Source organism: Aquarana catesbeiana, linkage group LG05, assembly GCF_042186555.1.
Source record: "Aquarana catesbeiana isolate 2022-GZ linkage group LG05, ASM4218655v1, whole genome shotgun sequence".
In the NCBI taxonomy this organism is placed as follows: domain Eukaryota; kingdom Metazoa; phylum Chordata; class Amphibia; order Anura; family Ranidae; genus Aquarana; species Aquarana catesbeiana.
Genome location: NC_133328.1, coordinates 379,847,573 through 379,872,344, shown reverse-complemented (window position 1 = coordinate 379,872,344; position 24,772 = coordinate 379,847,573). Strand labels below are relative to the sequence as shown.

At 39.3% G+C, this 24,772-nt stretch overlaps 1 protein-coding gene across 1 annotated transcript in view; it reads left to right on the top strand.

The window, feature by feature from the left end:
• The first annotated feature begins 1,283 nt into the window (after positions 1-1,283).
• The window catches only part of F13A1 (coagulation factor XIII A chain), a 269,662-nt gene continuing 246,173 nt past the window's right edge, over positions 1,284-24,772 (top strand). The window contains exons 1-3 of the mRNA XM_073631004.1: positions 1,284-1,422; positions 22,563-22,727; positions 23,785-23,973. Of these exons, the coding sequence (XP_073487105.1) occupies positions 22,571-22,727; positions 23,785-23,973 (346 nt within the window). The 5' untranslated portion in view covers positions 1,284-1,422; positions 22,563-22,570. The remainder of the gene's footprint in view (positions 1,423-22,562; positions 22,728-23,784; positions 23,974-24,772) is intronic.

The window sequence follows — 24,772 nt, the reverse complement described above, 5'->3', positions numbered from 1 at the left end:
TATTAACCTTGATCCTTGATCAAATGTTTGCTTCACCAAGCTCACTTGCATAGTCTTTACATTTTTCAAAATACCAATTTAATATTAATCTTAATAAACAGTTAATTACAGGCAAAAACCATCTGCCCCCCTCCCCCAAAATCTTTATACGTTTTTCAAACTTTTTTCAATAGTTTTTTGTGCACTTTTAGGCATTTTCCTACATGTTTTCTTGGAAAAGTAGTTACCTTCTTTGTTAAAATGTATGTATTGTTCACTTTTCATGTTATTTCCATACATCTCATACTTCAGATGTGCTATATTTCAATTGCAACAAAAGTGCCACCCAAAGATTTTTTATTAAATGCACTGAATAATAATGCAATAACGCAAAGATGTGAACAATACCATGGATTATAGTAGCACAAATCTTATCATGCAGTTTACCAAATGTAAAAGTAATAAAGCAAATCTGCAGTGTTGTAGGTAGATCATAACCTGAGAACCCTCTGATCAGCTTTACCCTGCACTTGCACACACGTTAACATGCGCTGGGTCGCACAATAAAGTGTGTTGCAGTAAGGCAGCTCAATCATTATGAATGGGCTGCCAATACACTGTAAGAGACAAAAAAATGACCTGGCCCTTTTTTACAATGCAGGTCACCACTATGTAATTTATGTGCATAGACCTCTACTTACTGTGCATTGGGGTGCCATATACAATGAATGGCACTGCAGCGCATCGCACACAGGGTAGGTGTCAGTTGTGTGCTGTGGCAAAGTGTAAGTCTGAATGGGTGCTCCATAAAGTCCCAGGTTTGGTATCACCAAACAGTAACATATACTAATAATTATTTTTTTCTGATTTTCAAAGCATTTATATTAAGTGAATGAATCTACACCTACACCAGTTATTTTTATTTTTTCCAAAAAAGAAAACAACAACAAAAAAAAAACAGTACATGAAATATCTGTATTATGTATCAGTTTTAAATATATGTGACTACATTGACTAAATATTACTAGTGATATGCTATTATTTGCAGGGAATACTATGTCCCACTGTTCTACATGCTACAAGACTGTTTGTTTAACATTCCATGACAGACTGTTACTCGTATTCCATTACAGAAAAATGCTGAAAGTATAAGGCACAACAAATGTTAGCCTGTTTGTAGCCCAATCACTGTCATCTGTTTCCTTTTACACCCAGTGACCACATTTTTCATAGAAGTCTATTTTAAAGGCAGGCATGCAATCTGATAATAATTAACAAGCTGGGATGGGTGGAGCACAAAGAGAAGGGAAACCAATGAAACCATGGTGGTAAAATGGGTGGGAAGAGGTGGAGTGGAGGGTATCTCTAAAAAAAACTGAATTTTACAAGACACTGCTAACTCTGACGGGAGGAACAGCCACAAGCATTTAAGAGAAGGAAAAGGTATGTTCCTATTTTTGTACAAAGCTGAAAGCTCACAATGTATTTTAATGCTTACTTTAAATGTCATTATATTTGCTATTTAGGTGTCCCTCTAAAACTATTTTCAGAAATTTAACTTGATTTGCACTTAATTTTTTAATTAATATGGTTAATTTACTAAAGGAGAGAGGATGTTTACTTTAAACTCCTCTAAATTAAGTGAAGCTGTGTCCATCTCAACCAATTAGCCAATTGCGAGCAAAAACTGTTTTTATTTTTGTTTTTGTTTTGTTTTTTTCAAATTTTTTGAAAGTGATTGGGTATTTATAGTACCACTAGTAAACCCCAGCTATTAATAATAACACTGGTTAACCTCAATTACTAACATTACCTAAATTAAACTTTGCTATGTGAACAAACTCTCTTCTTCTAGTAAATTAACCCTAATGCACAAAAGTATACAAAGTTCCATTACTCTGCTGGCGAATGTATGTTGTCGTTTTACTTTGCACATTTGTTTTCTATTATGGTCATATGATGGTTGACATTTGTCTTTATTTTAGCCTAATTGACTATGTACCAAAAAGATGTTTATTAAAAACTCAAAAATGTAATAAAAATCATAAACAGAAGCAGTTCATATCCCACTGTCTGCCATAGCAACTGTATTTTCCCTTTGAATCTTAATGCATTGTAGGGGGGAAAAAAAAAGGATGTGAATGTTTTTGTTTTTTTTACATAGTGTGTACCTAAAACCATTTTTCCCTTTTTTTTAGTTTTGAATAGAGTAGGGAAGGTTTCAAACCCCTGTCAGGTTTTTATTGCTGTCTGTGTCCCCTGGCCCTGTTAACCAAGAGGTAAGGGGAATTTTTTTTTTCTTGGGAGAGTGCATGTGATCAGCACAGAGCCAATCAGCACTGTTCAGACAGAGGGTCATGCAGCCTCATAGGACAGAGTAGAATGAAAACTCCTCCTACAAGCTTTAACCAATGCTCGACCGGACACTAATAGAAGTCACAAGACTGCTATATACTGCTGATAAGAAAAAGTGATTAGCAGTTTATATTTACTAAAATAATTGCATTGCCATGTTCTGTGTACTGTGGGAGACCAGATATAAGGAATTCAGGGTCCTGTGTTTAGTAACACTTTAAAGAGTGTGTGTTTGTGTTAATCTATAACTGCTTGGTTATTTTTTTCAATAACGGCTAGGAAAAGATTTATGTGTATAGCTGGGCATTGTTGAAAGTTTGCAGTTCTGCTGTGAAAGAATTATCTGTCATCTTAGTCAAGTCAGAAAATGACCCCAGGTGCCGCTAGAAGACTGAGGAGATTTGGTACTGGGCTACTGATGCGTGGAAAATTGACAGAGGACAGATTGCCTCTGGGGACTGACCATTTTTACTGTTTTGGTTTGTTAGCAGTACATGCTTTTTGACATGTGACCAGGTCAGAGGGCAATGAAAAAAAAGAGAGAGAGAACAGTAAACCATCTGTGAACAGTCCAGGCAATAACATTTTCATGAGTAGAAAAACACTATAGAAAAAAAATTGTACTTATTTATTATGTTTTCATTTATTTAAAAGAAAGTTTGAAAAAATAACTACTTATTTTAAAATGTTTTGGATTTACATTTTTCAGTTTCTTCAGAGTGTCACACAAAATAAAATAAGGCAAATCTAACCAACTATGCAAACAATAAAAAAAAAAAATAGCATTTAAATGTACCTGCTCATGATGGCAATATTATGGATCCAATTAGCAGAATAGGGTGCTACAATACAGGTGACAAAAATAGCGGACAACCTACATTGGTACTAGCAGAAACAATTCACAGAATGAATAATACAATGTCCCATGCTAAGATGGTAGCCATCGATCAAAATCAAATTCCAAAATTTGAAAAACTTTGGCATCCTTGGATAAAACAACAGTTCCTGTCAAACTTCAATGACTCTGTCCTGTTGCCATGGTAACAGATTAAATGACTTACAGAGACACCCATTCTAAGGCTTCAAAGAGAACTAAAAAGAATAATAAACTGACGAGCGGGACAACCTTGTGGACCATACCTCTACCTTTCAACCCTTTTTCTTCTTTCTCTATCCTTTTCTCCACCTTACGATTAAAGCTTATTATCAGAATTTATTTGACCTATATACACTCTACTTGTAAACAATATGTATAGTAGGTATAAATCATTTAAATACCTACAAAAGTAACTAAGGAAATGATATATATCTTTAATTTAGGTTTACGTGAACCCAATGTTTAATATTTGAAATTTCATGATATTTACCTATATAAACCCTACTGTAAAACAATGAGCTTACTTTATAGATCCTTGTAAACTTACTTTATGTATCTTTATAATATTGTATACTCAATAAACTTCTTTTGACAAGGAAAAATAGCGGACAAATACCAGTGATTTTGACAATAGCATTCAGTTCTAGTTCAGGCTGCCAGCCAACTGGCTCCCTATCATTGTCCAAAGATAAATATTTCTGTTAGGAAAAGTGGTTTAAAAACCACTTAAGGACTGGAAGATTTTCCCCCTTAATGACCCAAGCCATTTTTTGAGATATGGCACTGCGTCGCTTTAACTGACAATTGCATGGTCGTGCGACGCTGTACCCAAACAAAATTTTTCCCACAAATAGAGCTTTCTTTTGGTGGTATTTGATCACCTCTGTGGTTTTTATTTTTTGCGCTATAAACAAAAAAAATGTAAATTTTGAAAAAAAAAACAATATTTTTAACTTTTTGCTAAAATATATATCCCCCCAAAAAAATAAAAAATAAAATTTCTTCATCAGTTTAAGCCAATATGTATTCTTCTATATATTTTTGGTAAAAAAAAATCACAAGTGTATATTGATTGGTTTGCGCAAAAGTTATAGAATCTACAAAATACGGGATAGATTTATGGCATTTTTATTATTCTTTTTTTTTTTTTACTAGTAATGGCGGTGATTTTTAGCAGGACTGTGATATTGCTGCGGACAGATCAGACATTTTGGCACTTTTTTGGGACTAGTGACATTTATACAGCGATCACTGCTATAAAAATGCACTGATTACTGTATAAATGTCACTGACAGGGAAGGGGTTAACACTAGTAGTGATCAAGGGGTTAAATGTGTTCCCGGGGAGGAGTTTCTAACTGTGGGGGGAGGGGATTGACTGGGAGTACAGAGAGATCGCTTTTCCTAATCACTAGAAACAGACAATCACTCTGTACTTCCCTGTCAGAAAGAGGGGATCGGTTTTTTTACATTGACAGATCCCCGTTCCGTTTTTTTTGTGGAGCGATTGTGGGTGGGCGGTGGACATTGCGGTCACGCGCATTAGCTCCCCCACCGTGCAGTGGGCATGTGGGCTTCTTCTTATAGCTGTAAAATGGACCGACGTATAGCTACGCCGATTCATGGGAACAAGCCGACCTGCCGCAGTATAATGACAGCAGCTGGTCGGCAAGTGGTTAAAGCCTAACTTTAGCCCTATTTCTTTTTAGCTTTGGATACAGTGTGAATTTCTGTCAGGCCTTTATTTATGTCTGTGACCACTTTAGGGGTGACTTTCCCTCACTTTCTCCCCACATAACACTCATTCAAGAAATGGTAAGGTGCAGGCATCACTCGGATATGAAAACACAGACAGACTTGTTTTTGTATGCGTTCTCATTGGGGAGATATCCCATTGCTTTACGATATTTATTGCTCCTCTTGTGGGAAAATTCCCTCAATGTAAGCACAGACAGCTATAAATACCTGAAAGAAGTTCTAATCATTTTACATTATCAAAAACTAAATATGTTTTGTCTGGAGCTTTAAAACGTATGTGTTTGGTTATCGTGTGTCAACATTTATATTTTTGTAATGAGGAATTATTATTACTATTCTATGTTTAAATAAAACCACAAGGGTTATTTTACTCAAAACTGGCTGTACATTACTTAGTAACTATGATTTTTTTTTTCTCTGGGAATTCAATATATCAGTTTTGGGTCAAGTGATCCTTTATCCCCCAAGCAACAGATATGCATATGACAGAAATGGCACCAGATTGGTATATACTGTACATAGCCAGCCCAGCAGAACTGAGGTTCAGGTTCAGGTTCATCCCTTGACAATCTCCAGATAAAGAAAAAAGCAAAGTGGGAAGATAGCACACCATGTTCACTAATACCTTTATTTTTTCTTGCTCAAAATTAGCACAGGATATAAGCACTGATGCGTTTCCCATGCTTTATGACAGAGTGCAAAGTAGGTGTCAGAGCTTTATCTTGTATTCTGTGTTAGTTTGAAATAAGGAAACAAAAACATTTAGTGGACATACATTCCTCTCATTTGTCTTCATTTACACCAAGCAGCAAACTTGAAATAAAAAGTTCAGGTTGGGACTTTATATGAGACCGTGACCATCCAGTACACAGGTCTCCATCCCTATGTATACGAGAAAAGTAAGGGGAGGTTAGGGGAAAGGGGACAAATGGGACTTTATATGAAACACACCACTAGGGGCAGGCTGAGTCATCAGATGTAGAAAAACAGTAAGATTTATTGATACCACATGAATAACAAAGTGCACTCGATGATACTCACATATAATCAGTAGATATGATACAGCGTAAGTAAAACATGACAGTAAAACATATTTATAGTAGCATCATGACATGTTAAACATTGTAGCATAGGTAAATAACAGTATCATCAGCATTGCACCCAACATGTGTATACATAATCAATAATATATTAAAATCAAACTGATGACTTAAACACTAAAAATGCCCATGGTAGATGCATATTTGTTGTGACATGTCAAAAAATTGTGAATGTTTGGTTGTAATGCTCAACGCGTTTCGTGGTATCAATAAATCTTACTGTTTTTCTACATCTGATGACTCAGCCTGCCCCTAGTGGTGTGTTTCATATAAAGTCCCATTTGTCCCCTTTCCCCTAACCTCCCCTTACTTTTCTCGCAAGCAGCAAACTTGGCCAAATAAAGCCAGTGCAACAACCCGTTCACACAAGCACATTGGGGTAATGCACAATAAAACGCGCATAGATTTGCAATGTACTGTAACACATCAAGCACTGTGCTATGTGTTACTAATCATTTTGAACATCACTCCATGCACATGGGTTGTAGCATTGTGAACTGTCTGTGTTTTGTTGTGTGCTGTGTTTAAAAAAAAATGCTGCATATTCAGTTTTAGTGTGTTGCAGAGTTTTGACAATCTATTTATAATGAATAGGAGTGTGGTTTGAGTTAGGGGCTATGTAGTGAACGGGCAAACTAACTAGCCTGTTCACAAAGAATGACTTACTGCTCAGGGCTGTGGTTGCTAGGATGCCAGCAGTTGCCAGAATTCTAGCAACCTATGACACATCACCAGCCACATTCAGCTGAATGTAAATAGTGAGTCTAGAGATGCTGACTGCTGTCATTCACTGAATATGGTCATCTATCAGGTGCCATGCTCACTGCCCCCCTTTTCCTGGCCAGCCAGGCTACATGCTTGGATAAGGGTTAGGTAAAGTTTTTTTTTTTTTTTTTTTTTTTTTTAGGGGTGGCATGTTTTTTTCATTTTTTTTTCGTGGGGTATCACCTTGAAATACATACCAGTCAATTAGACTGTCTTGTATACATTTTGTGGGGGGGGTCTTTTTTTCCCGTGGCTTCTCCTTTTAATCCATACCAGATCCTTATCATGGTTAAGATCCTTATCATGGATAAGGATCTGGCATAGATGTCAAGAGAAATCCTTAGCTGCTTGTTTACACACAGAATGGAACAGACAGGGAACTGTTACTTACTGTCAGTTTAATGACTTTTTTTGTAAATTACATTACATTTTTGCTTTAGTACATCATGTAGGAGAGAGTGTTCACAGGTGGGATTAGAGCATCCCCCTAACATATTGTTAAAGGAATTGTGCATTTTATATGTTGCCCTTTAGTCCTTTTTAAAAATGCTGCTCCCAACCAAATGTTATTTAAAAAAAAAAAAAATGTTGGCATTGATACATGTTCCATCTAGCTCCCATGCCATTTGCTTGACAATCCCGTCTCCTATTAGCCTTACAAAATGGTAAAATTTATTTGCAGGGTTTGTCCTCCAAAGACTTACTTGTTAAAAGATTTTATTGGGTTTACAAATCATAACAGAGATGAGAAGTATGCAAACATGAACTAAGAAAATGAAGCTCAGTACAGCGCAGTCAGCTAGATGACCAGACCTTACTATGTACAACAAGAGATCGCCATATAATTGTGTACTAGGTCATCAGAGAAACAATGTACTCAGTAAAAGTGGAAATACAGGCAAAACAAATCGATCGAGCAGTAATCGAAGGGGCTGTATCTGGAGAGGGGGAGTCTGTGTTACTGAAGAGGGGGAGAGCTTCGTTGCTAGGGGAGAGATATGAAAAGAAAGGAGAGAAGAGGGAAAAGGAGAAAGAGTCCTTAAGAGTAACTTCTTCCCAGTGATATACGCCTATAGCGTTTTTTTTTTAATCAAAAATATGGAGAAGATTTATGTAAAAGAATATATATCTGACATAAACTGATGAATTAATTAGTTTTCTTATATTTTTTGGGGGATATGTATTTTAGCAAAAAGTTAAAAGATATATATTTTTTTCAAAATTGTCACTCTTTGTTTATAGCGCAAAAAATAAAAACCGCAGGGGTGATCAAATACCACCAAAAAAAAAGACTTCAATTTCGTTTGGGTACAGCGGCGCATGGCCGTGCAATTGTCATTAAAGCAATGCAGTGTCGTATCGCAAAAAATGGCCTGGTCATTAGGGGGGCAAATTCTTCTGGTCCTTAAGTGGTTAAAGGAATAAAGTACAGGTACTGCAGAAATGTACTGCAATTGTTTTCTTGTTTTGCTCTGACATACACTTTAATGCAAACCATTTGAAATGTGTGTTACCAAGGTGCTAAAGTGATTATTAATGATCACCTTGTAAAACAACCATGTTGTTGACCCTCCTTGTCATATAACAAAAAGATAGGAGGATAATCCTCTGGCTGGCTCCCAATATCCCCTCCTTGCGGTAGTCAGTGGTTTCCGGTTGTAGGCTTCAGTGGCGGGAAAAAGAAGAAAAAACGAAGAACAGACTCCTCATAGCTTAAAAAATATAGGTAGTTTTATTAAAAGACCTCTGTAGTAGGCTAATAGTACAAAAAAGTTTTAAAAATCCATCCCATGCAAGCATCCTCACTGCAGAAGGGAAGCAGGACCCACTAGGTGTCAGCGTGTGTTCTACCTGTGCTCAATGTGACGCACCGTGCGTCCCTGGAGGAACCCACCCATGACCCCTTTACATACGATAATTGGATGCATAAAGCAAATGGCACTCCCGGAGTTTGCAAATGTATATCGGCTGCCAAGCATCAATTATTTCAAAATTATACATAATATTTAAAATTAAAGTGGTTTCTGTGGGTCTACTATCCTTAATTGGGCATCTGTACTGGTCCTTTTTATGATGGCCATCTTGTGGTTACAAACAGTATTACTATTTAATTATTGCTCACTATGCACAATTACTGTTGCCAACAAAATCCATCTTACTGTGTACAGCTTGCCCTAATTGAAAATAAGTCAAATTAAAATTAAAATTGGGACTTAATTTGATATTTAGCCAATCCTGATATGCCATATGATCTGTGCAATACATCAAAAACTTGTTATGAAACAATTGATGTCTACAGTATATCAATGTTCATACCTTGAGGGCTCATAGTACATAAATCATAAATCCAACGTGTCTCATTCTGTGACACTGCTTTACGCATATCCGTGCCCCTCCAATGATAATCTATTTTAACTAACCTGCAAAATGTAAGTAAGCTGGGGTCTCTGTTGTTTCGTAACCTGAAATGATTTGAGAGGCTATGCTCCCTGGACCCCTTTTTGATGTTATTAAGGTGCTTACCCAATCTCACTGCCAACTTATGTGTAGTGTGGCCAACATATTGGTGGCCACAAGGACAGTAAGTAAGTGACATGGGTGCTCTAACAGGTGATACGTTTTTTAATCAGATACTATTTATGAGTGACATTAGATTGGAATGTCCAAGTTCTTCTACTTCTATTTTTTACTGTCCTGCACGGTTTACACCTGCCACATGTATAGAACCCTTTAAGATCCAGGAAAGTCCCCAACCTTTTTGGGGGTCTCGTACATTGTGTACCAGTATGTCCCTCACGTTTAGTGTCTTTGGTGCACAAACCTTGGTCTGCTGGGCAAGGTTTCTGCCAGTATATTATCCCTCAACAGAATAGGCCAGTGTTTTAATTTTTTCAAATTCTCTATAGCTGTCATTATAATTAATAAGGAAGATGGTAGTATGAGCTTCCCCTGTCCTGGGTTTATCTTTCAACAACTCAACCCTGTAACAAAACCTTGTCGCACTCCGCTTGAGTGCCTCCATTAGCATACAGCCTCTTCCAGTCTGAACATCAGATATCAGATATTACAGCCCATATATCGTAACTAAATACCAGGTGAGACTAGCTCATGAACTAATTAACTAATCATTTAGCCTAGGTGACTCAAAGGTATGACCTTTCAGGGTAGATTTGCCATCTTTTAGCTCAGAAGACACAATCCAAATTATCATAAACATAAACACAGGACACTTCACATAATAGCAGGAGCCCCTAGTAGCAGATGGACCATCTCCTACATTGTACAGAGGCCAATGTGATCAGCTCCTTCAATTATTCACAGTTATTGTTCAAAATCAAATAAACCAGGAATAGTTTTTGTATATTTTCTGGTAGATACGGTGGATAAATATTACTGTTTCATTTTAAGTAATCCAAGCCACATTTTCTTGGTCACCCTGTGCCCCTAATAGACACAGGGTAACTTAGAAATAAGAGGTGCATGGGGAGCTGAAGCAAAGGTTTCACAACCTCTCCAAGGGATTTTGGGTACCACCAGCCCCGCCCAAAGTGACTCCCATCACAAACCCGATCCATATTCTGTACTTTTTGCTTTGTCTCCTGTAGTGAGTGATTTTATATCCTTTCACTTTGAATCTATCAATGAACATTTCAGCCTGGTGACTAACTTCATCCCTCTCTCTACAATTGCGGCGAAGTCTCATCAGTTGTCTCTTAGGTATTCCCTTTATTATGTGTTGGCATGTACCCATTTCGATCTGTTGATTTAAAAAAAACGTTTTTGTGTACAGTTTATCTTCTTATTTATATAGTACAAGATCCAGAAAATGTATTTGTATGCGATTCCTGACACCTGAAAATGTGATCTTATATGCATCAGTGTTAATTTCCTCTAAGAAGTCCTCCAGACCCTCCTCTGTACCCCTCCACACTATCAGCACGTCATCTATATATCTTTTATAAATCTCCAATTCCTTTCTTGGCTTCCAAAATATTTCCTCCTGTTCCTATTTGCCAAGGAAAATATTCGTCACACTGGGTGCATACTTTGCCCCCATGGTAACCCCTTTGTGTTGGCGATAAAATTCTCCATTATACTAAAAATAATTGCTACTCATAGCAAGTTCTAGGGCCTCTAATGTGAAGGTCTGTTGGGCCGACTCCAGATCAGATTTCTCGCTTAAGGCCCATTGTACTGCTCTTAAGGCATCATCCTGGTGAATGTTTGTGTAGAGCAACTCCACATCAACGGTAATCAGGATGGTGTGTTCTTCTGTTTGAAAATTTTCCAGCATATTAATCAATTGTTTGCTATCTTGCAAATATGCTGGATATTGTTGTGTTAAGGGTTGCAAATATATGTCCAAGTATTCCCCTGTCAGGAACCATGAATCAGATGGAGACAGAAAATGCAGTTAAAATCACACCTTTTAATATAAAGGTAAAAATGGTACAGATAGTAAATGTAGTCAAAACATAGCCAGGGTATGGTAGCCAAAGAGGGTAGTCAAAACAAGCCAGAGATCAGCATAGTCAGAGGCAGCAGACAAGATCAGGAACCAGAAGGGATGTCAGCCAGGCAAGTCTTCAATAGGAACACAGCAGAGAGTCTCCAGATATGTTTGACCAAGGCGAAGGCACGGAAAGAGTGAACCAGGCAGTTTAAATTGTCAAAAGGGGCTGGCTGTGGGCTGGACTGACAAGCAGGAAATGATCACAATGTGAGCCACTGTGGAATGATGAGTTCTGGCAATTAAATGACAGCTGAGCACTAGGAAGGGAGGGCTGAAAGCTCAGCCCTGACAGGACCCCTTTGTGTTGGTGATAAAATTCTCCATTATGCCAAAAATAATTGCTACTCATTGCAAGTTCAAGGGCATCTAATATGAAAGTCTGTTGGGCTGACTCCAGATAAGATTTCTCGCTTAAGGCCCATTGTACTGCTCTTAAGGCATCATGTTTGTGTAGAACGACTCCACAACAACAGTAGCCAGGATGGTGTGTTCTTCTACATGGAAATCTTCCAGCATTTTAACCACTTCCCGACCAACCGCCGCAGTTATACTCCCCTGTGCGAGCCGTCATAGCTATACGTCGGCTCGCGGGGTCAGGATAGCGGGCGCACAGCGGGGGTGCCGGTGTTCTTGGCCAACGGTCGCGATGACCGCTGGCCACGAGCGATTGTGAAGAAGAGAGATAGAACAGGGGTGAGTGTGTGTAAACACACACTTCCCTGTTCTGTTCTGACAGGAGTGACAGATCATGTGTTCCTATTAGCTAGGAATCATGACCTGTCACTTCCTCCAGTCAGTCCCCTCCACCTTCAGTTAGAATCACCTCCCAGGGAACATAGTTAACCCCTAGATCACTCCCCAAGTGTTAACCCCTTCACTGCCAGTGACATTTTGACAGTAATCAATGCAATTTTATAGCACCGATCGCTGAATTAATGCCAATAGTCCCAAAAATGGGTCAAAATTGTCCGATGTGTACGCCATAATGTTGCAGTCCCGATAAAAATCGCAGATTGCCGCCATTACTAGTAAAAAAAAATTATAAAAACGCTATAAATCTATCCCCTATTTTGTAGACGCTATAACTTTTGCTCAAACCAATCAATATACGCTTATTGCTATTTTTTTTACCAAAAATATGTAGAAGAATACATATCAGCCTAAACTGAGGATAAAAATTGTTTTTTTATAAATATTTTTCGGGGATATTTATTATAGCAAAAAGTAAAAAATAATGCGTTTTTTTTTAAATTGTTGCTCTGTTTTTGTTTATAGCGCAAAAAATAAAAAATGCAGAGGCGATCAAATACCACTAAAAGAAAGCGCTATTTGTGGGAAAAAAAGGACGTCAATTTTGTTTGGGTACAACGTCGCACGACCGCGCAATTGTCAGTTAAAGCGACGCAGTGTCGAATCGCAAAAAGTGCTCTGGTCAGGAAGGGGGTAAATTCTTCCGGGGCTGAAGTGGTTAATCGATTGTTTGCTATCTCACAAATATGCCTGATATTGCTGTGCTAGAGGCTGCAAATATATGTCCAAGTACTGCCCTAATCTAGAGAAGAGGGAATTAATCCCATTAATTATGGGTCTGCCAGTTGGTGTGGTCTGATTCTCATAAACTTTAGGGATCTAATAAGATACTGTTAGTTTGGGGGCTTTTGGAGATAGCATGCAGTCATAATGGCCCCCCCAGTACGTGGTTGGCATATCTGCATCAAACAGCATGGTTCTTCCACTCTCACATGGAGTATGGTTCATTCTTTCTGCAACACTGTTTTCTTTTGGCTTGTATAGTACAGTAGTTTGAAATATTATGCCATGCTTTCTGAGAATCACCTGTGTGTTATCACCTGTATATTCAGTTCCATTGTCTGTGCGCAATACACTCTGCATTTTGCCAAATTTGTTGCTTACTTGAGCCAAATACTGTTCAAGTTTCTCTGGTACTTCACTTTTGTTGTGTAACAGATAGTGTAGGATACCTAGAGTACTCATCTTTAAAACATCTTTAAAATCTTTTCTTTCCTTGAGTCAATTTTTCCATTGAACCGCAAAGATCTGAATTAATAAAGTCCAGAGGTTTTTTACCTCTGCTGTTACTCTGCTTTGGAAAGGCTTTTTTTTGTAATTTTTCCTTTTATATTGATTTTTATTCCAGGCTATGAGTAAGCACCACAACATGTGTGAAACGCTTTAGCTGTGCTGTGCTGTGTGTTGGTCTGTACCTATCCGTGGACTTTTTTTATTCTGTTTTTACACAATAAAAGTTGAATATTTGGAGTGCGGCTATTCAGCGTTTTTGTTTCTATGTTCCTGTTGCAAGTAGAGCCGGCACCCATTTAATTGTGGAGACAGCTGATACTGGGAGGGGTGATTATCTTGGAGCCGTGAACTCTCATTAATTTTTATTCCACTTGCATAGTCATTCACAGCTATTTTCTTCATTATGGACTTGGACCTGTGGCCAAGGCATCTGTGCCATCTGTGAATGCAGTTTTAATGTTTTTTCTCCTTGGCAGTATTAACCAACTCATTGCAGTTCAGCTGATACAGTTGATCTGTAATTTTAGCCCTTGCATATAAGATATCCCATTTTGTGATGGCAAATCTTGGAAGTTCACTACATTGCCTTGTTTAATGAGCTTCTTCACTGGCAAAAGATTAGTTTCAAGAGCAGGGATATGGACATTTTTCACATGTATCTTTCTGGTGACAAAGAAAAAACTGTCTCCTTTTCCTTTTGATTCCATTATTTGCTCATTAGCTGTGGTGATTTTTCTTGTTTTACTCTGGTCAATGTGAATAAAAAATTTTTTGTCATTTGTCATGTGACTTGTAGCTCCTGAATTAATACACCATGCCTGCAAAAATGAGGTATGGCTTTTGGATTGAAAAACATATTCACTATCTGAAGCAAAATCATTTTTTTCCTTCACACTTTTGCCTTTTTGTAGTTTAGTTTGTTTTTGCATTCTAGCTTCCCAAATTATGTAATCTGCTTTTAAATTACCTTGTTTCTTGTACACAAAACATTCTTTTGTTTCTTATTGCATGTTACTGTTTTTATTTCTATTTTTCTTCCTTAACCATTCAGCCCCGGAAGAATTTACCCCCTACCTGACCAGGCCATTTTTTGCGATACAGCACTGCGTCGCTTTGACTGACAATTGCGCGGTCATGCAACGTGGTACCCAAACAAAATTTATGTCCCTTTTTCCCCACAAATAGAGATTTCTTTTGGTGGTATTTGATCACCTCATCAGTTTTTATTCTTTGCGCTATAAACAAAAAAAGTGTAGATTTTGAAAAAAACACAATAATTTGTACTTTTTTGCTATAATAAATATCCCCCCAAAAAATGTAAAAAAACTAATTTCTTCATCAGTTTAGGCCGGTATGTATTCTTCTACATATTTTTGGTAAAAAAAATTACAATAAGTGTATATTGATTGGTTTGTGCAAAAGTTATAGCGTCTACAAAATAGGGAATATATTTCTGGCATTTTTATTATTTTTTTTTTTACTAGTAATGGCGGCGATCTGCAATTTTTATTGGGACTGCGAGATTGTGGCGGACAGATCAGACACTTTTGACACTATTTTGGGACCATTAACATTTATACAGTGATCAGAGCTAAAAATAGCCACTGTCTAGATTTGTGTGTTTACACATGGACATCCCCATTCTCGGTCTGTAACGAGCAATCGCCGGTGCCCGGTGGACATCATGCCCGTTGGGCACGAGCGTTGGCTACGGGGACATACTGCGGGTGCACGCCTGCTATAGCTTCTTAAAGAGGTGTTCAACCATTTCCAAGGTGTGCCATATGTAATCCTGCATATCCATGGCCTTTCATCAGCTTGGTTTGGTATAACTTTCTAATCAAATATAGTTTATTGCTGAGATTAGCTTTTTCATGCACCTCTTGTAATCCTTTCCACATTTCTTTAGCAGTTTCACACTACATAAATGTATAATTTGATCATCTTCTATGCTAATAGAGATTGTGCTCTGAGCTTTTGGGTCTTTCTCTATCCACTCATCTGAAGGGTGTTCTGGCCTGGCTTAAAGCGGAGCTTCACCCAAAAGAGGAAGTTCCGCTTTAAGGACTCATTTCCCACTCCTCTTGCACAATTGGCACTTTTGAGAAGCGGGGGGGAGCAGGTACCCAATTTTGACACGGAAGTTCTCCTCCCTCACACTGACAGGTCCCAGAGGACTGCATCCACCAATCACGATGCACAGCACGACTCGTGCATGCGCAGTGGGCACATGGCTGGGAAGCTGCAAGCTGTCACAGCCAGGTGCCCATAGTGAAGATGCCGGTGCTGGGAACCAAAGACAGCAGGTGAGACCAACTGGGGTGAGCACACCACTGAATCGTGGGACAGGTGATTGGCTGTTTTTTGAAAGTCAGCAGCTACAGTTTTTGTAGCTGCTGACTTTTATTTTTTCCACAGGTGGCTGGAACTCTTTAATTTATACATTTTCACATGCCTTTTCTTATTAGCAGCATTTTCATCTTGTCAGATTTGCAAATGAAATCTTTGTTGCAGCTGTGTTACTGGCCATTTCTTTTATCTTGTTGCAGTCTTCTTTCTGTTGCTTTATCTTGCACTTCTTTGCTGTAGCTGTCTAGGACTGGGTTCTCAGCAGTGGCGTAACTAGAATCTTCAGGGCCCTGATGCAAGAAACCATGGAGGGCCCCCCTGACCCCCTGACAGGGCTCTTTTCTCCGAGCCCGATGGCAGAACACCAGGGCCCAGTCACAAGTGGGTGGCTGCACATAAAGGAACCGATTTCTCCATTTCCCCCCGCTTGTCCTCCTCTCCCTCCCACAGGCATTCAGCGGCTGCAGGAGGAAAATGGAGAGATGGGTTCCTCTAGGTCGGTGTTTCTCAATCTTTTTCCAGTCAGGGCACCCTTGAAGTACACCCCTAGGTGAATGGGGCAGAACTGCAACCACCCTGCAACTGTGTGCATTGCATGCAGTTGCGGGATAGTGATGATGCATTTAAGGGGTTAAAACAGGCGGTCAGTAGGCAACATATTGCCTCTTTACCGGCTGTCAAATGCCTCTGAAAAGCGAACTGAGCATGGATCGCTTTTCGGAAGAACAGCATTTTTTTGCTGGTACTATGAACAAGCAAAAAAAATTAAAAAATCGGTTCTAATTGTACACATATAGGGGGTCAGGATTAAAAGTGTATACCTAAAATGTGCATACATACATGTAAACACACACACACATGTATAAACACACACACATATATAAAAACACACACATATATGTATATAAATGCACATATGCATGCATATATAAACCAGTGGCGGCTGGTGCTCAAAATTTTTAGGGAGGCGCAAGCAAACTGAGAAATTTAGAAAAAGAAACATCAATTGCAGCCACTGTGCCATCAAATGCCGCAACTGTGCCATCAAATGCTGCCACTGTGCCTATAAAACTCTGCCGCCATGCCATCAAATGCTACCAGTGTGCCCATCAAACGCTGCCACTGTGCCCATCGAAGTCTGCCACTGTGCCCATCGAAGTCTGCCACTGTGCCATCAAATGCCACCACTGTGCCCATCAAACGCCGCCACTGTGCCCATTAAATGCAGCCAGTGTGCCCATCAAATGCTGCCAGTGTGCCATCAAATGCTGCCAGTGTGCCAACAAATGCTGCAACTGTGCCATTGCATGCTGCCACTGTGCCCATTAAATGGCGCCAGTGTGCCCATTAAATACTACCACTACCAGTGTGCCATCAAATGCTGCAACTGTGCCATCGAATGCTGCCACTGTGAATCCCCCCCCCGCCATCTGCCCAGCACTTACCCTGTCTCGGTGGGGCAGCAGGTGACGGCCACGAGCAGGGTCCTCCATGCATCTCCTGCCATCCTCATCACCCGTCCTCTCCTCCTAATAGGTGCCTCTCGTTTCAGCCAATCAGGGGTGGACTGTGAGCGCCAAGCATGGCACTCGCAGTTCACCTATTTTGAAGCCTATTAGAGCCTATGACTCTAATCAGGTGCTTCAAAAACACCCCCCGCCGCTGTAATTCAGGCGCCTGGTGCCCGAAAAGGGGCTGAACACATAAATATGGGGGTGGCAGCGGTGGCCATGGATAGATTCATGCTGTGCATGAATCTATCCATTGGTCATAGAGGGAGGGGGTGGCTGGAGAGAGGGGGCAGCGCCTGTGCGCCCTTATGGATGCACCGCCACTGAGAAAAACACATGCACATACATGCACACTCACATACATACATATATGCACACACACATACATACATGCACACTCACATACATACATATGGATACATACATGCACACACACATACAAATGCACACACGCATGCATACATACACACACACATACATGCACACACACACACATACACACATATAAACACACATAGGAGTAGATAGATAGTCTTATAAAAAAACGTCAGACCTTTACCTTAGCTCTTCCTGCCGGGTACTGCACTGTAGGGGGAGACAAAGAGCACACACCATGCTTTCACTTTGATGAGCTCCCTGCACAGTCAGTGCCAATTACAGTTTGGCTGACGAGCTTGTCTCAGCCGCCCCTGCCACTCCTCCTATTGAAGAGTACGTGTGGGCCCTCAAGGGCCCCCTACAGCAAGGGGCCCAGTCGCCATGGCAATCTCAGTGACCCCTATAATTCCGCCACTGGTTCTCATATTTTCTGTGGGTGGGTGCCTGGGTCCATAACCTGATAGAAATTCTGTATATAGCTCTACAGAACAGACAGTGCACAGTCCACATGGGCTTTGCTGCTTAACTACAGACAGGAAACAGGAACTTTTTTACAGATAAAAGACATAGAGCATACCATAGATGCAGCTACAAAATGATAAACATTACCATCTGCTGGTTGAAGAATATATCTCTACTAAATAATAATGTACAGTAGTTGTTGCACAAAATACAATTCTGTATTCCAACAGGTTCACATACAGTGCCTTGAAAAAGTATTCATACCCATTGAAATTTTCCATATTTTGTCATGTTACAACCAAAAAGGTAAATGTATTTTAATGATAAATGGTTTTCATTTTTTTTTTTTACAAATAAATTTCTGAAAAGTGTGGAGTGCATTTGTATTCAGTCCCCTTTACTCTGATACTCCTAACTAAAATCTAGTGGAAACAATTGCCTCAAAAAAATCACCTAATTAGTACTAAATAGAGTCCACCTGTGTGTAATTTAATCTCAGTATAAATACAGCTGTTCTGTGAAGCCCTCAGAGGTTTGTTGAGAACCTTAGAGCACAAACAGCATCATGAAGGCCAAATAACACACCAGATAGGTCATGGTTAAAATTGTGGCGAAGATTAAAGCAGGGTTAGGTTATAGAAAAAATATCCCAAGCTTTGAACATCTCACGGAGCACAGTGTAATTCATCATCTGAAAAGGGAAAGAGTATGGCACAACTGCAAACCTACCAAGACATGGCCGTCCACCTAAACTGACAGGCTGGGCAAGGAGAGCATTAGAGAAGCAGCCAAGTGGCCCATGGTAACTCTGGAGGAGTTGCAGAGATCCACAGCTCAGGTGGTAGAATCTGTCCACAGGACAACTATTAGTCATGCACTCCACAAATCCGGCCTTTATGTAAGTGTGGCAAGAAGAAAGCCATTGTTGAAAGAAAGCCATAAGAAGTCCTATTTGCAGTTTGTAAGAAGCCATGTGGGGGACACAGCAAACATGTGGAAGAAGGTGCTCTGGTCAGATGAGACCAAAATTGAACTTTTTTGGTCTAAAAGCAAAATGCTATGTGTGGCGGAAAACTAACACTGAACATCCCCCTGAACACGCCATCCCCACCAAGAAACATGGTGATGGCAGCATCATGTTGTGGGGATGATTTTCTTCAGCAGGGACAGGGAAGCTGGTCAAAGTTGATTGGAAGATAGATCTAAATACAGGTCAATCTTAGAAGAAAACCTGTTAGAGTCTGCAAAAGACTTGGGACTGAGGCGGGGGGTTCACCTCCCAGTAGGACAACAACTCTAAACATACAGCCAGAGCCACAATGGAATGGTTTAGATCAAAGCATATTCATGTGTTAGAATGGCTCAGTCAAATTTCAGACCTAAATCCAATTGAGAATCTGTGGCAAGACTTGAAAATTGCTGTTTACAGATGCTATCCATCCAATCTGACAGAGCTTGGGCTATTTTGCAAAGAAGAATTGGCAAAAATGTCGCTCTCTAGATGTGCAAAGGTGGTAAAGACATCCCCAAGAAGACTTGCAGCTGTAATTGCAGTGAAAGGTGGTTCTACAAAGTATTTACACAGGGGGGCTGAATACAAATGCACGCCACACTTTTCACATATTCATTTGTAAAAATGTGGAAAATCATTTATCATTTTCCTTTCACTTCACAATTATGTGCCACTTTGAGTCTATCACAAAACCCCAATAAAATAAATTTACATTTTTGGCTGTAACATGGTAAAATTTGGAAAATTTCAAGGGGTATGAATACTTTTTCAAGGCACTCTACTCTTTAATGCAACACACTGGTACTAACATTCTAACACAAAATTTTTGCCATATCTGTCCAGGTGTGATTCACAACTTATCAGTAGGATCGTAAGGACCCGTTTACAATGCTCATTCACGCTTGCGATTTTTTTAGCGTGTTTTACACTTGTATCACTTGAATGGACTGCCCTATGCACGTTTGTTATGCTAAAGAAGCTCATGCACCTTTTTAGGGCAATGAGCTTCACACAATTTTGTGTCACACACATTTTGTCACACGACAATCGTGGCAAAGTTACACCATGCTTGGGGTGCCAGTAAGAATGAATAGCACCCAAACACACACTGTGCATTTTGCCGTGATCTCAATGTGGTTTAGAATTGCACGATTCTGCCCATGATTCCAAATCGCTAGGTGGGAATGTGGCCTAAAGTGTAACTAAAAGCAAAACTTTTTTTAGTTTTGGATAGTGCAGGGAGGGATTAGAACACCAGTTTTTAGTGCTGTCTGTGCCCCCTTTAGGGAGGTTTGTTCAATTCACCATTATCATCAAGTGAAAGAAAAAGAAAATCCTAAATTTGAGGGGGAGACCAGGACAGTATCAGAGGAGAAATGTTTCAATGGGTAAACTAGCTCTGGTGACAACCTGGGTTTCCCTCACTTTGGCAGGGTTTCCTCTCACTTCCTGTCTTGGCTATGGGACAGGAAAGGAAGGGAAACATGGGTGCTGTGGCTTGTACAGTATGAATCAGTGGTCTGTTTATATGGCTGGAGCCACCTGGAGCTGTGTGCAGGCAGCCTATGTTACTTGAGGGGGACGTAGCAGCTGTATGAATATAGCTGCAGGTTCTCATTTGACATGTGTACGGGTGCAGATGTATGGCCCTGAACAATGACAGTGTCCATTCAAGGTCACTCATCCACGCCTGCACACCTGTCAAATTAGGACTGGTGGCTATGTTTGTATAGCTGCTGCGCCCCCTTAGAGTAACAGGTTGCCGCATGAACAATCCACTCATTCACACGGCCAGAATACCTTCACATGTGAGGTTGCGGGGCTGTAAAAACCCCATGGTAGAGCTGCTCTTTTACAACAACAGAGGCAGTGGCTAGGGGTGTACACATGCCATGGCCATGATGCTATGCTTCACAGCTATTGAAGAAATTATAGAGAGCCAAGCACTTGTGAACAAATAGTACATTTTTTTTTACATTTTTTAGAATGTTATTGATTTATTTACATATATTTTTTAACTTTGCTGTTGGGGGGCCTTTGATGAAATATCAGGATCTAAACATACCCCTGATAGCTAACATTTGAGACAGAGAAAGGGACTGAGGACAGAGATCAGTGCCTTTCTCTGCAGCCTCAGCTGCACAGATAAATGAATAGGAGGCACTCACAGGCTTCCTGTTCATTCACCGGTTGAAGCATAGTAAACACAGTTTGCTATGCTTTGGTGATTAATGGACACAGAAGTGATTGGTACCGGTCTCTCACTGTGTTCATTCAGGAAAGGAAGGGGCTGGTAAATAGGACATATTTACCAGCCTCTTCCCCTGCTCTCCATCAGTAAACATCCCCCTGTGTGCCCGAAGCAGCTGCTCGCACGACAGGAGGGGAAGGGGCACACAGGGGGAGCTGGACAGCAGATGGGGGGGCTGCAGAGGAAGGAAGTTAGGTAGAGGAGGCAAATCCAGCAGCACTGCAGGGTGGAGAAACAAGAGTATCAGTGTCTGCAATACGGAGGTACAACCGGCCCTCCTGATTGACAGGTGCCCAGGCCCCTCTTTTAAACTGATGGGGCCCAGGCCCAGTAAAGAAGGGCTACACTGCCTTATCAGTGGCCCTGAATGCCAGCATTGTAGTTGATGTGAACAATGGGAAAAATGCAATACCTAATTATAAAGGAGCAATGTCACTTTCATATTTTGTAATGCTTGTTGGTTAAAAACATAACAGTATACTTTGTTCTGCTATACAGGTATTCATACATTGAATGAAGTTTAATGACATTACCTTCTGTTGTGTATTAAATTAAAGGATTCCATTCAATAGAAAAGCTGCAAGGAATAATCATGGTAAAATTTCTGAGCATTCCAATGTAAGATTTACATACTACAGTGTATAGGCATATACTAAGAATAAATATGTTGGAATCTGTTTCAAAACTGTTTCACAATTTTGTTCTGTAAAGGAAACAAGATGATGAAACCTCTGAATTATTATCTGAGACTATACTTGCAGCATACACACAGAAACATCTTGTTAAGAGATTTTTAAGATGGTTACATAATTATATAATCCCTAAATCTTGTGACATATTCAATATATATTTACATATAATATTTATGTACAAAAAGATACATAAAATTATGTTTATGAGGGTATGAACAATGCAACAATGAAAGAAAGTGAATACCTATGAGCTTTATATATTATATCAATAGCTTAATATTACAATCTTGCACATTTTAAACCCTTTACATTATAATATACAGTATTCCAAATAATTATATGTTCAAAAAACATTTTACTTTATTAAATATAAGGGACAATTGTGGTACAAAAAGTGATACTATATAAATTGTACATACAGGCATATATATTGACCAAACAACAACACTGTATGGTCATAAGCTAGGAGAATGTTTATAAAAAAAGAGTCTTCTCACTCATGGATTATTGTTCTTTAGTGACCAACATGTCAGAGCCTAAAGAAACAAAGCAAGAGAAGAAGAAGGACCCAGCGGGTTATACAGGTCGTAGATCTTTACCTCCAAATGTGTCCAACGCTGATGAAGATGAGGTTCCAATCATGGAAACTTTTGGAGTCATCCCAAGGGGTGTCAACATGAAAGGTAAAAATAAATCAATATTTAGCAGTTTTTCATTTTTGTAAGTATACAGTAAAGGAATACCAAAATATGAAATTTAGAATATGTCAAAGACATCAATTAAGCTATTAATAAGTTCAGCTTTGGAACATTTTACATGTTACACCTGTATTTAGGTTGCAACATGTACCATGTTTCAGGTACTGTTCCCCTCACCCCTGAGCTTCCCCTGACTGTGGGGTTCCACCCTCCCTCAGCCACTGTCACATTTAAAATCAGCGTAGCCATGTGGGGCTCTGTGAATGAATAAACTACAAATCCCCATTGCCACTGCAGCAGACAATTCTCAATGGAATACAAGCATGCTGATTGGCACATTCATAGTCCATTAGCACTTCCTCCAGCTTTGTAGCAGAAAACTTGTACAGGCACAGGGTAGGAGGGAGAGTGTGCAGAAGCTTGAAATTGCACCCATGATCTACTGATCATGGGTGCAATGATTTGCAGGCTCCTGTAGAAATAATTTATACATGCACATTTTTTTTTCTGCAAAAATATGTGCATTTATTATTTCCATCAGGTGTCTCCAAAAGCATCTTTTTCAGTATTTCCCCACATCATGAAGACATATGGTATTTTTGTGGAAATTCAGTTACATGCAGATTGCTGTTTTTGGTCCCTCAAAGACCCTGGCTTCCTACAAAATGTTAGCTCCTGTTACTTTATTGCTTTTTATTCCCATCTTCTAGTTCTAAAGCATTTCTCTTATCTCTCTTGATTTAACACACAGTTCACTGTATCATCCCAAACAGTGTGATCACTACCAACAAACAAAGGAAGAAAGCAGGGCGAAGGTGCTATGCACTACTTATGAAATGCTCTTTGGCTGCTCTTTTTTTGTTTCAGCGTTATTATGTATTTCGTTTTGTCTTTTTCATTTTCAGACAAATGATATAAGGCAAGTTACATACTTTTTATTTTTTGAACACTTTTATTCTTGGCAACATCAAGGGTGCTGGTGTTTTGCTGCAGCTGTTATTCTTTTAACAGTGAGGCTATTATATCTGTTTGGCTTTCATAGATTACCTGGAAGTTGAATATGTTGAGCTGTACAAACAACAGTATGAGAAAAATAAAAAAGAGCATCACACAGACCGATACTTCAACAACAAACTCATCATACGCCGTGGGCAGAAATATGACATTAGAATAAACTTCAATCGGCCATACGATCCAGAAAATGACCAGTTTTGGGTGGAGTATGTTATTGGTAAGTTTGCAGAGCAACAGAAGATAATAAGATAAGTAACAATAGGAAAATAAATGTTATATTGTTAATATTGAAATACTGTTCCTATTATATGAATTGTTTACGCAGTGGATTCTGTTGGTGGAAGGACTACTGAATGTGGAGTAGATGTTTTCATACTTGTACAGTGTGTGTAAAAAGGGCATAATGTCTTCACATTAAGAAATCAGCAAAGTAAATAACTGGTCATATGCACTTTGATTCAAATAATACATAGCAATATGTACAGTTGTGTCACTTCTAATTAAACTTGTATGGCATTGTGATCAGTATAAATTCTAATTAAACTTGTATGGCATTGTGATCAGTATAAAGTCAAACGTGTTTTGTTTTTGATTAATAATATAGAAAAGAAGTATAGAATAGATTTATTTACTATGGGTTTTATGGTTCTTGTGTTTGAAAACACAATTTTCAGTGAGTGTAAATAAGTAAATAAGATCTTTATTCAAAGATGCATTTATTATAGCAGAGGAGTATAAAGACAGAATGGAAAACAAATTACACTTAACTTATACTACCCAGTGTCAAGCTGCCACGCTGACAAGGCTTTCATCTTCACCCGACTTCCTTCTGGGTTCATGGACTCCGGCTGTGTGACTGGCCAGAGCCGCGATGATGTCACTCCCATGCATGCACCGTGACGTAGCCAGCAGCATGTACAGCAAATATCTCCTAAACAGGAAGCTTACTTATAGGTACAAATTATGCATTATGAGTTTACTCCCACTTTAAGCAGAACTAAAGTCTTGAATATTCA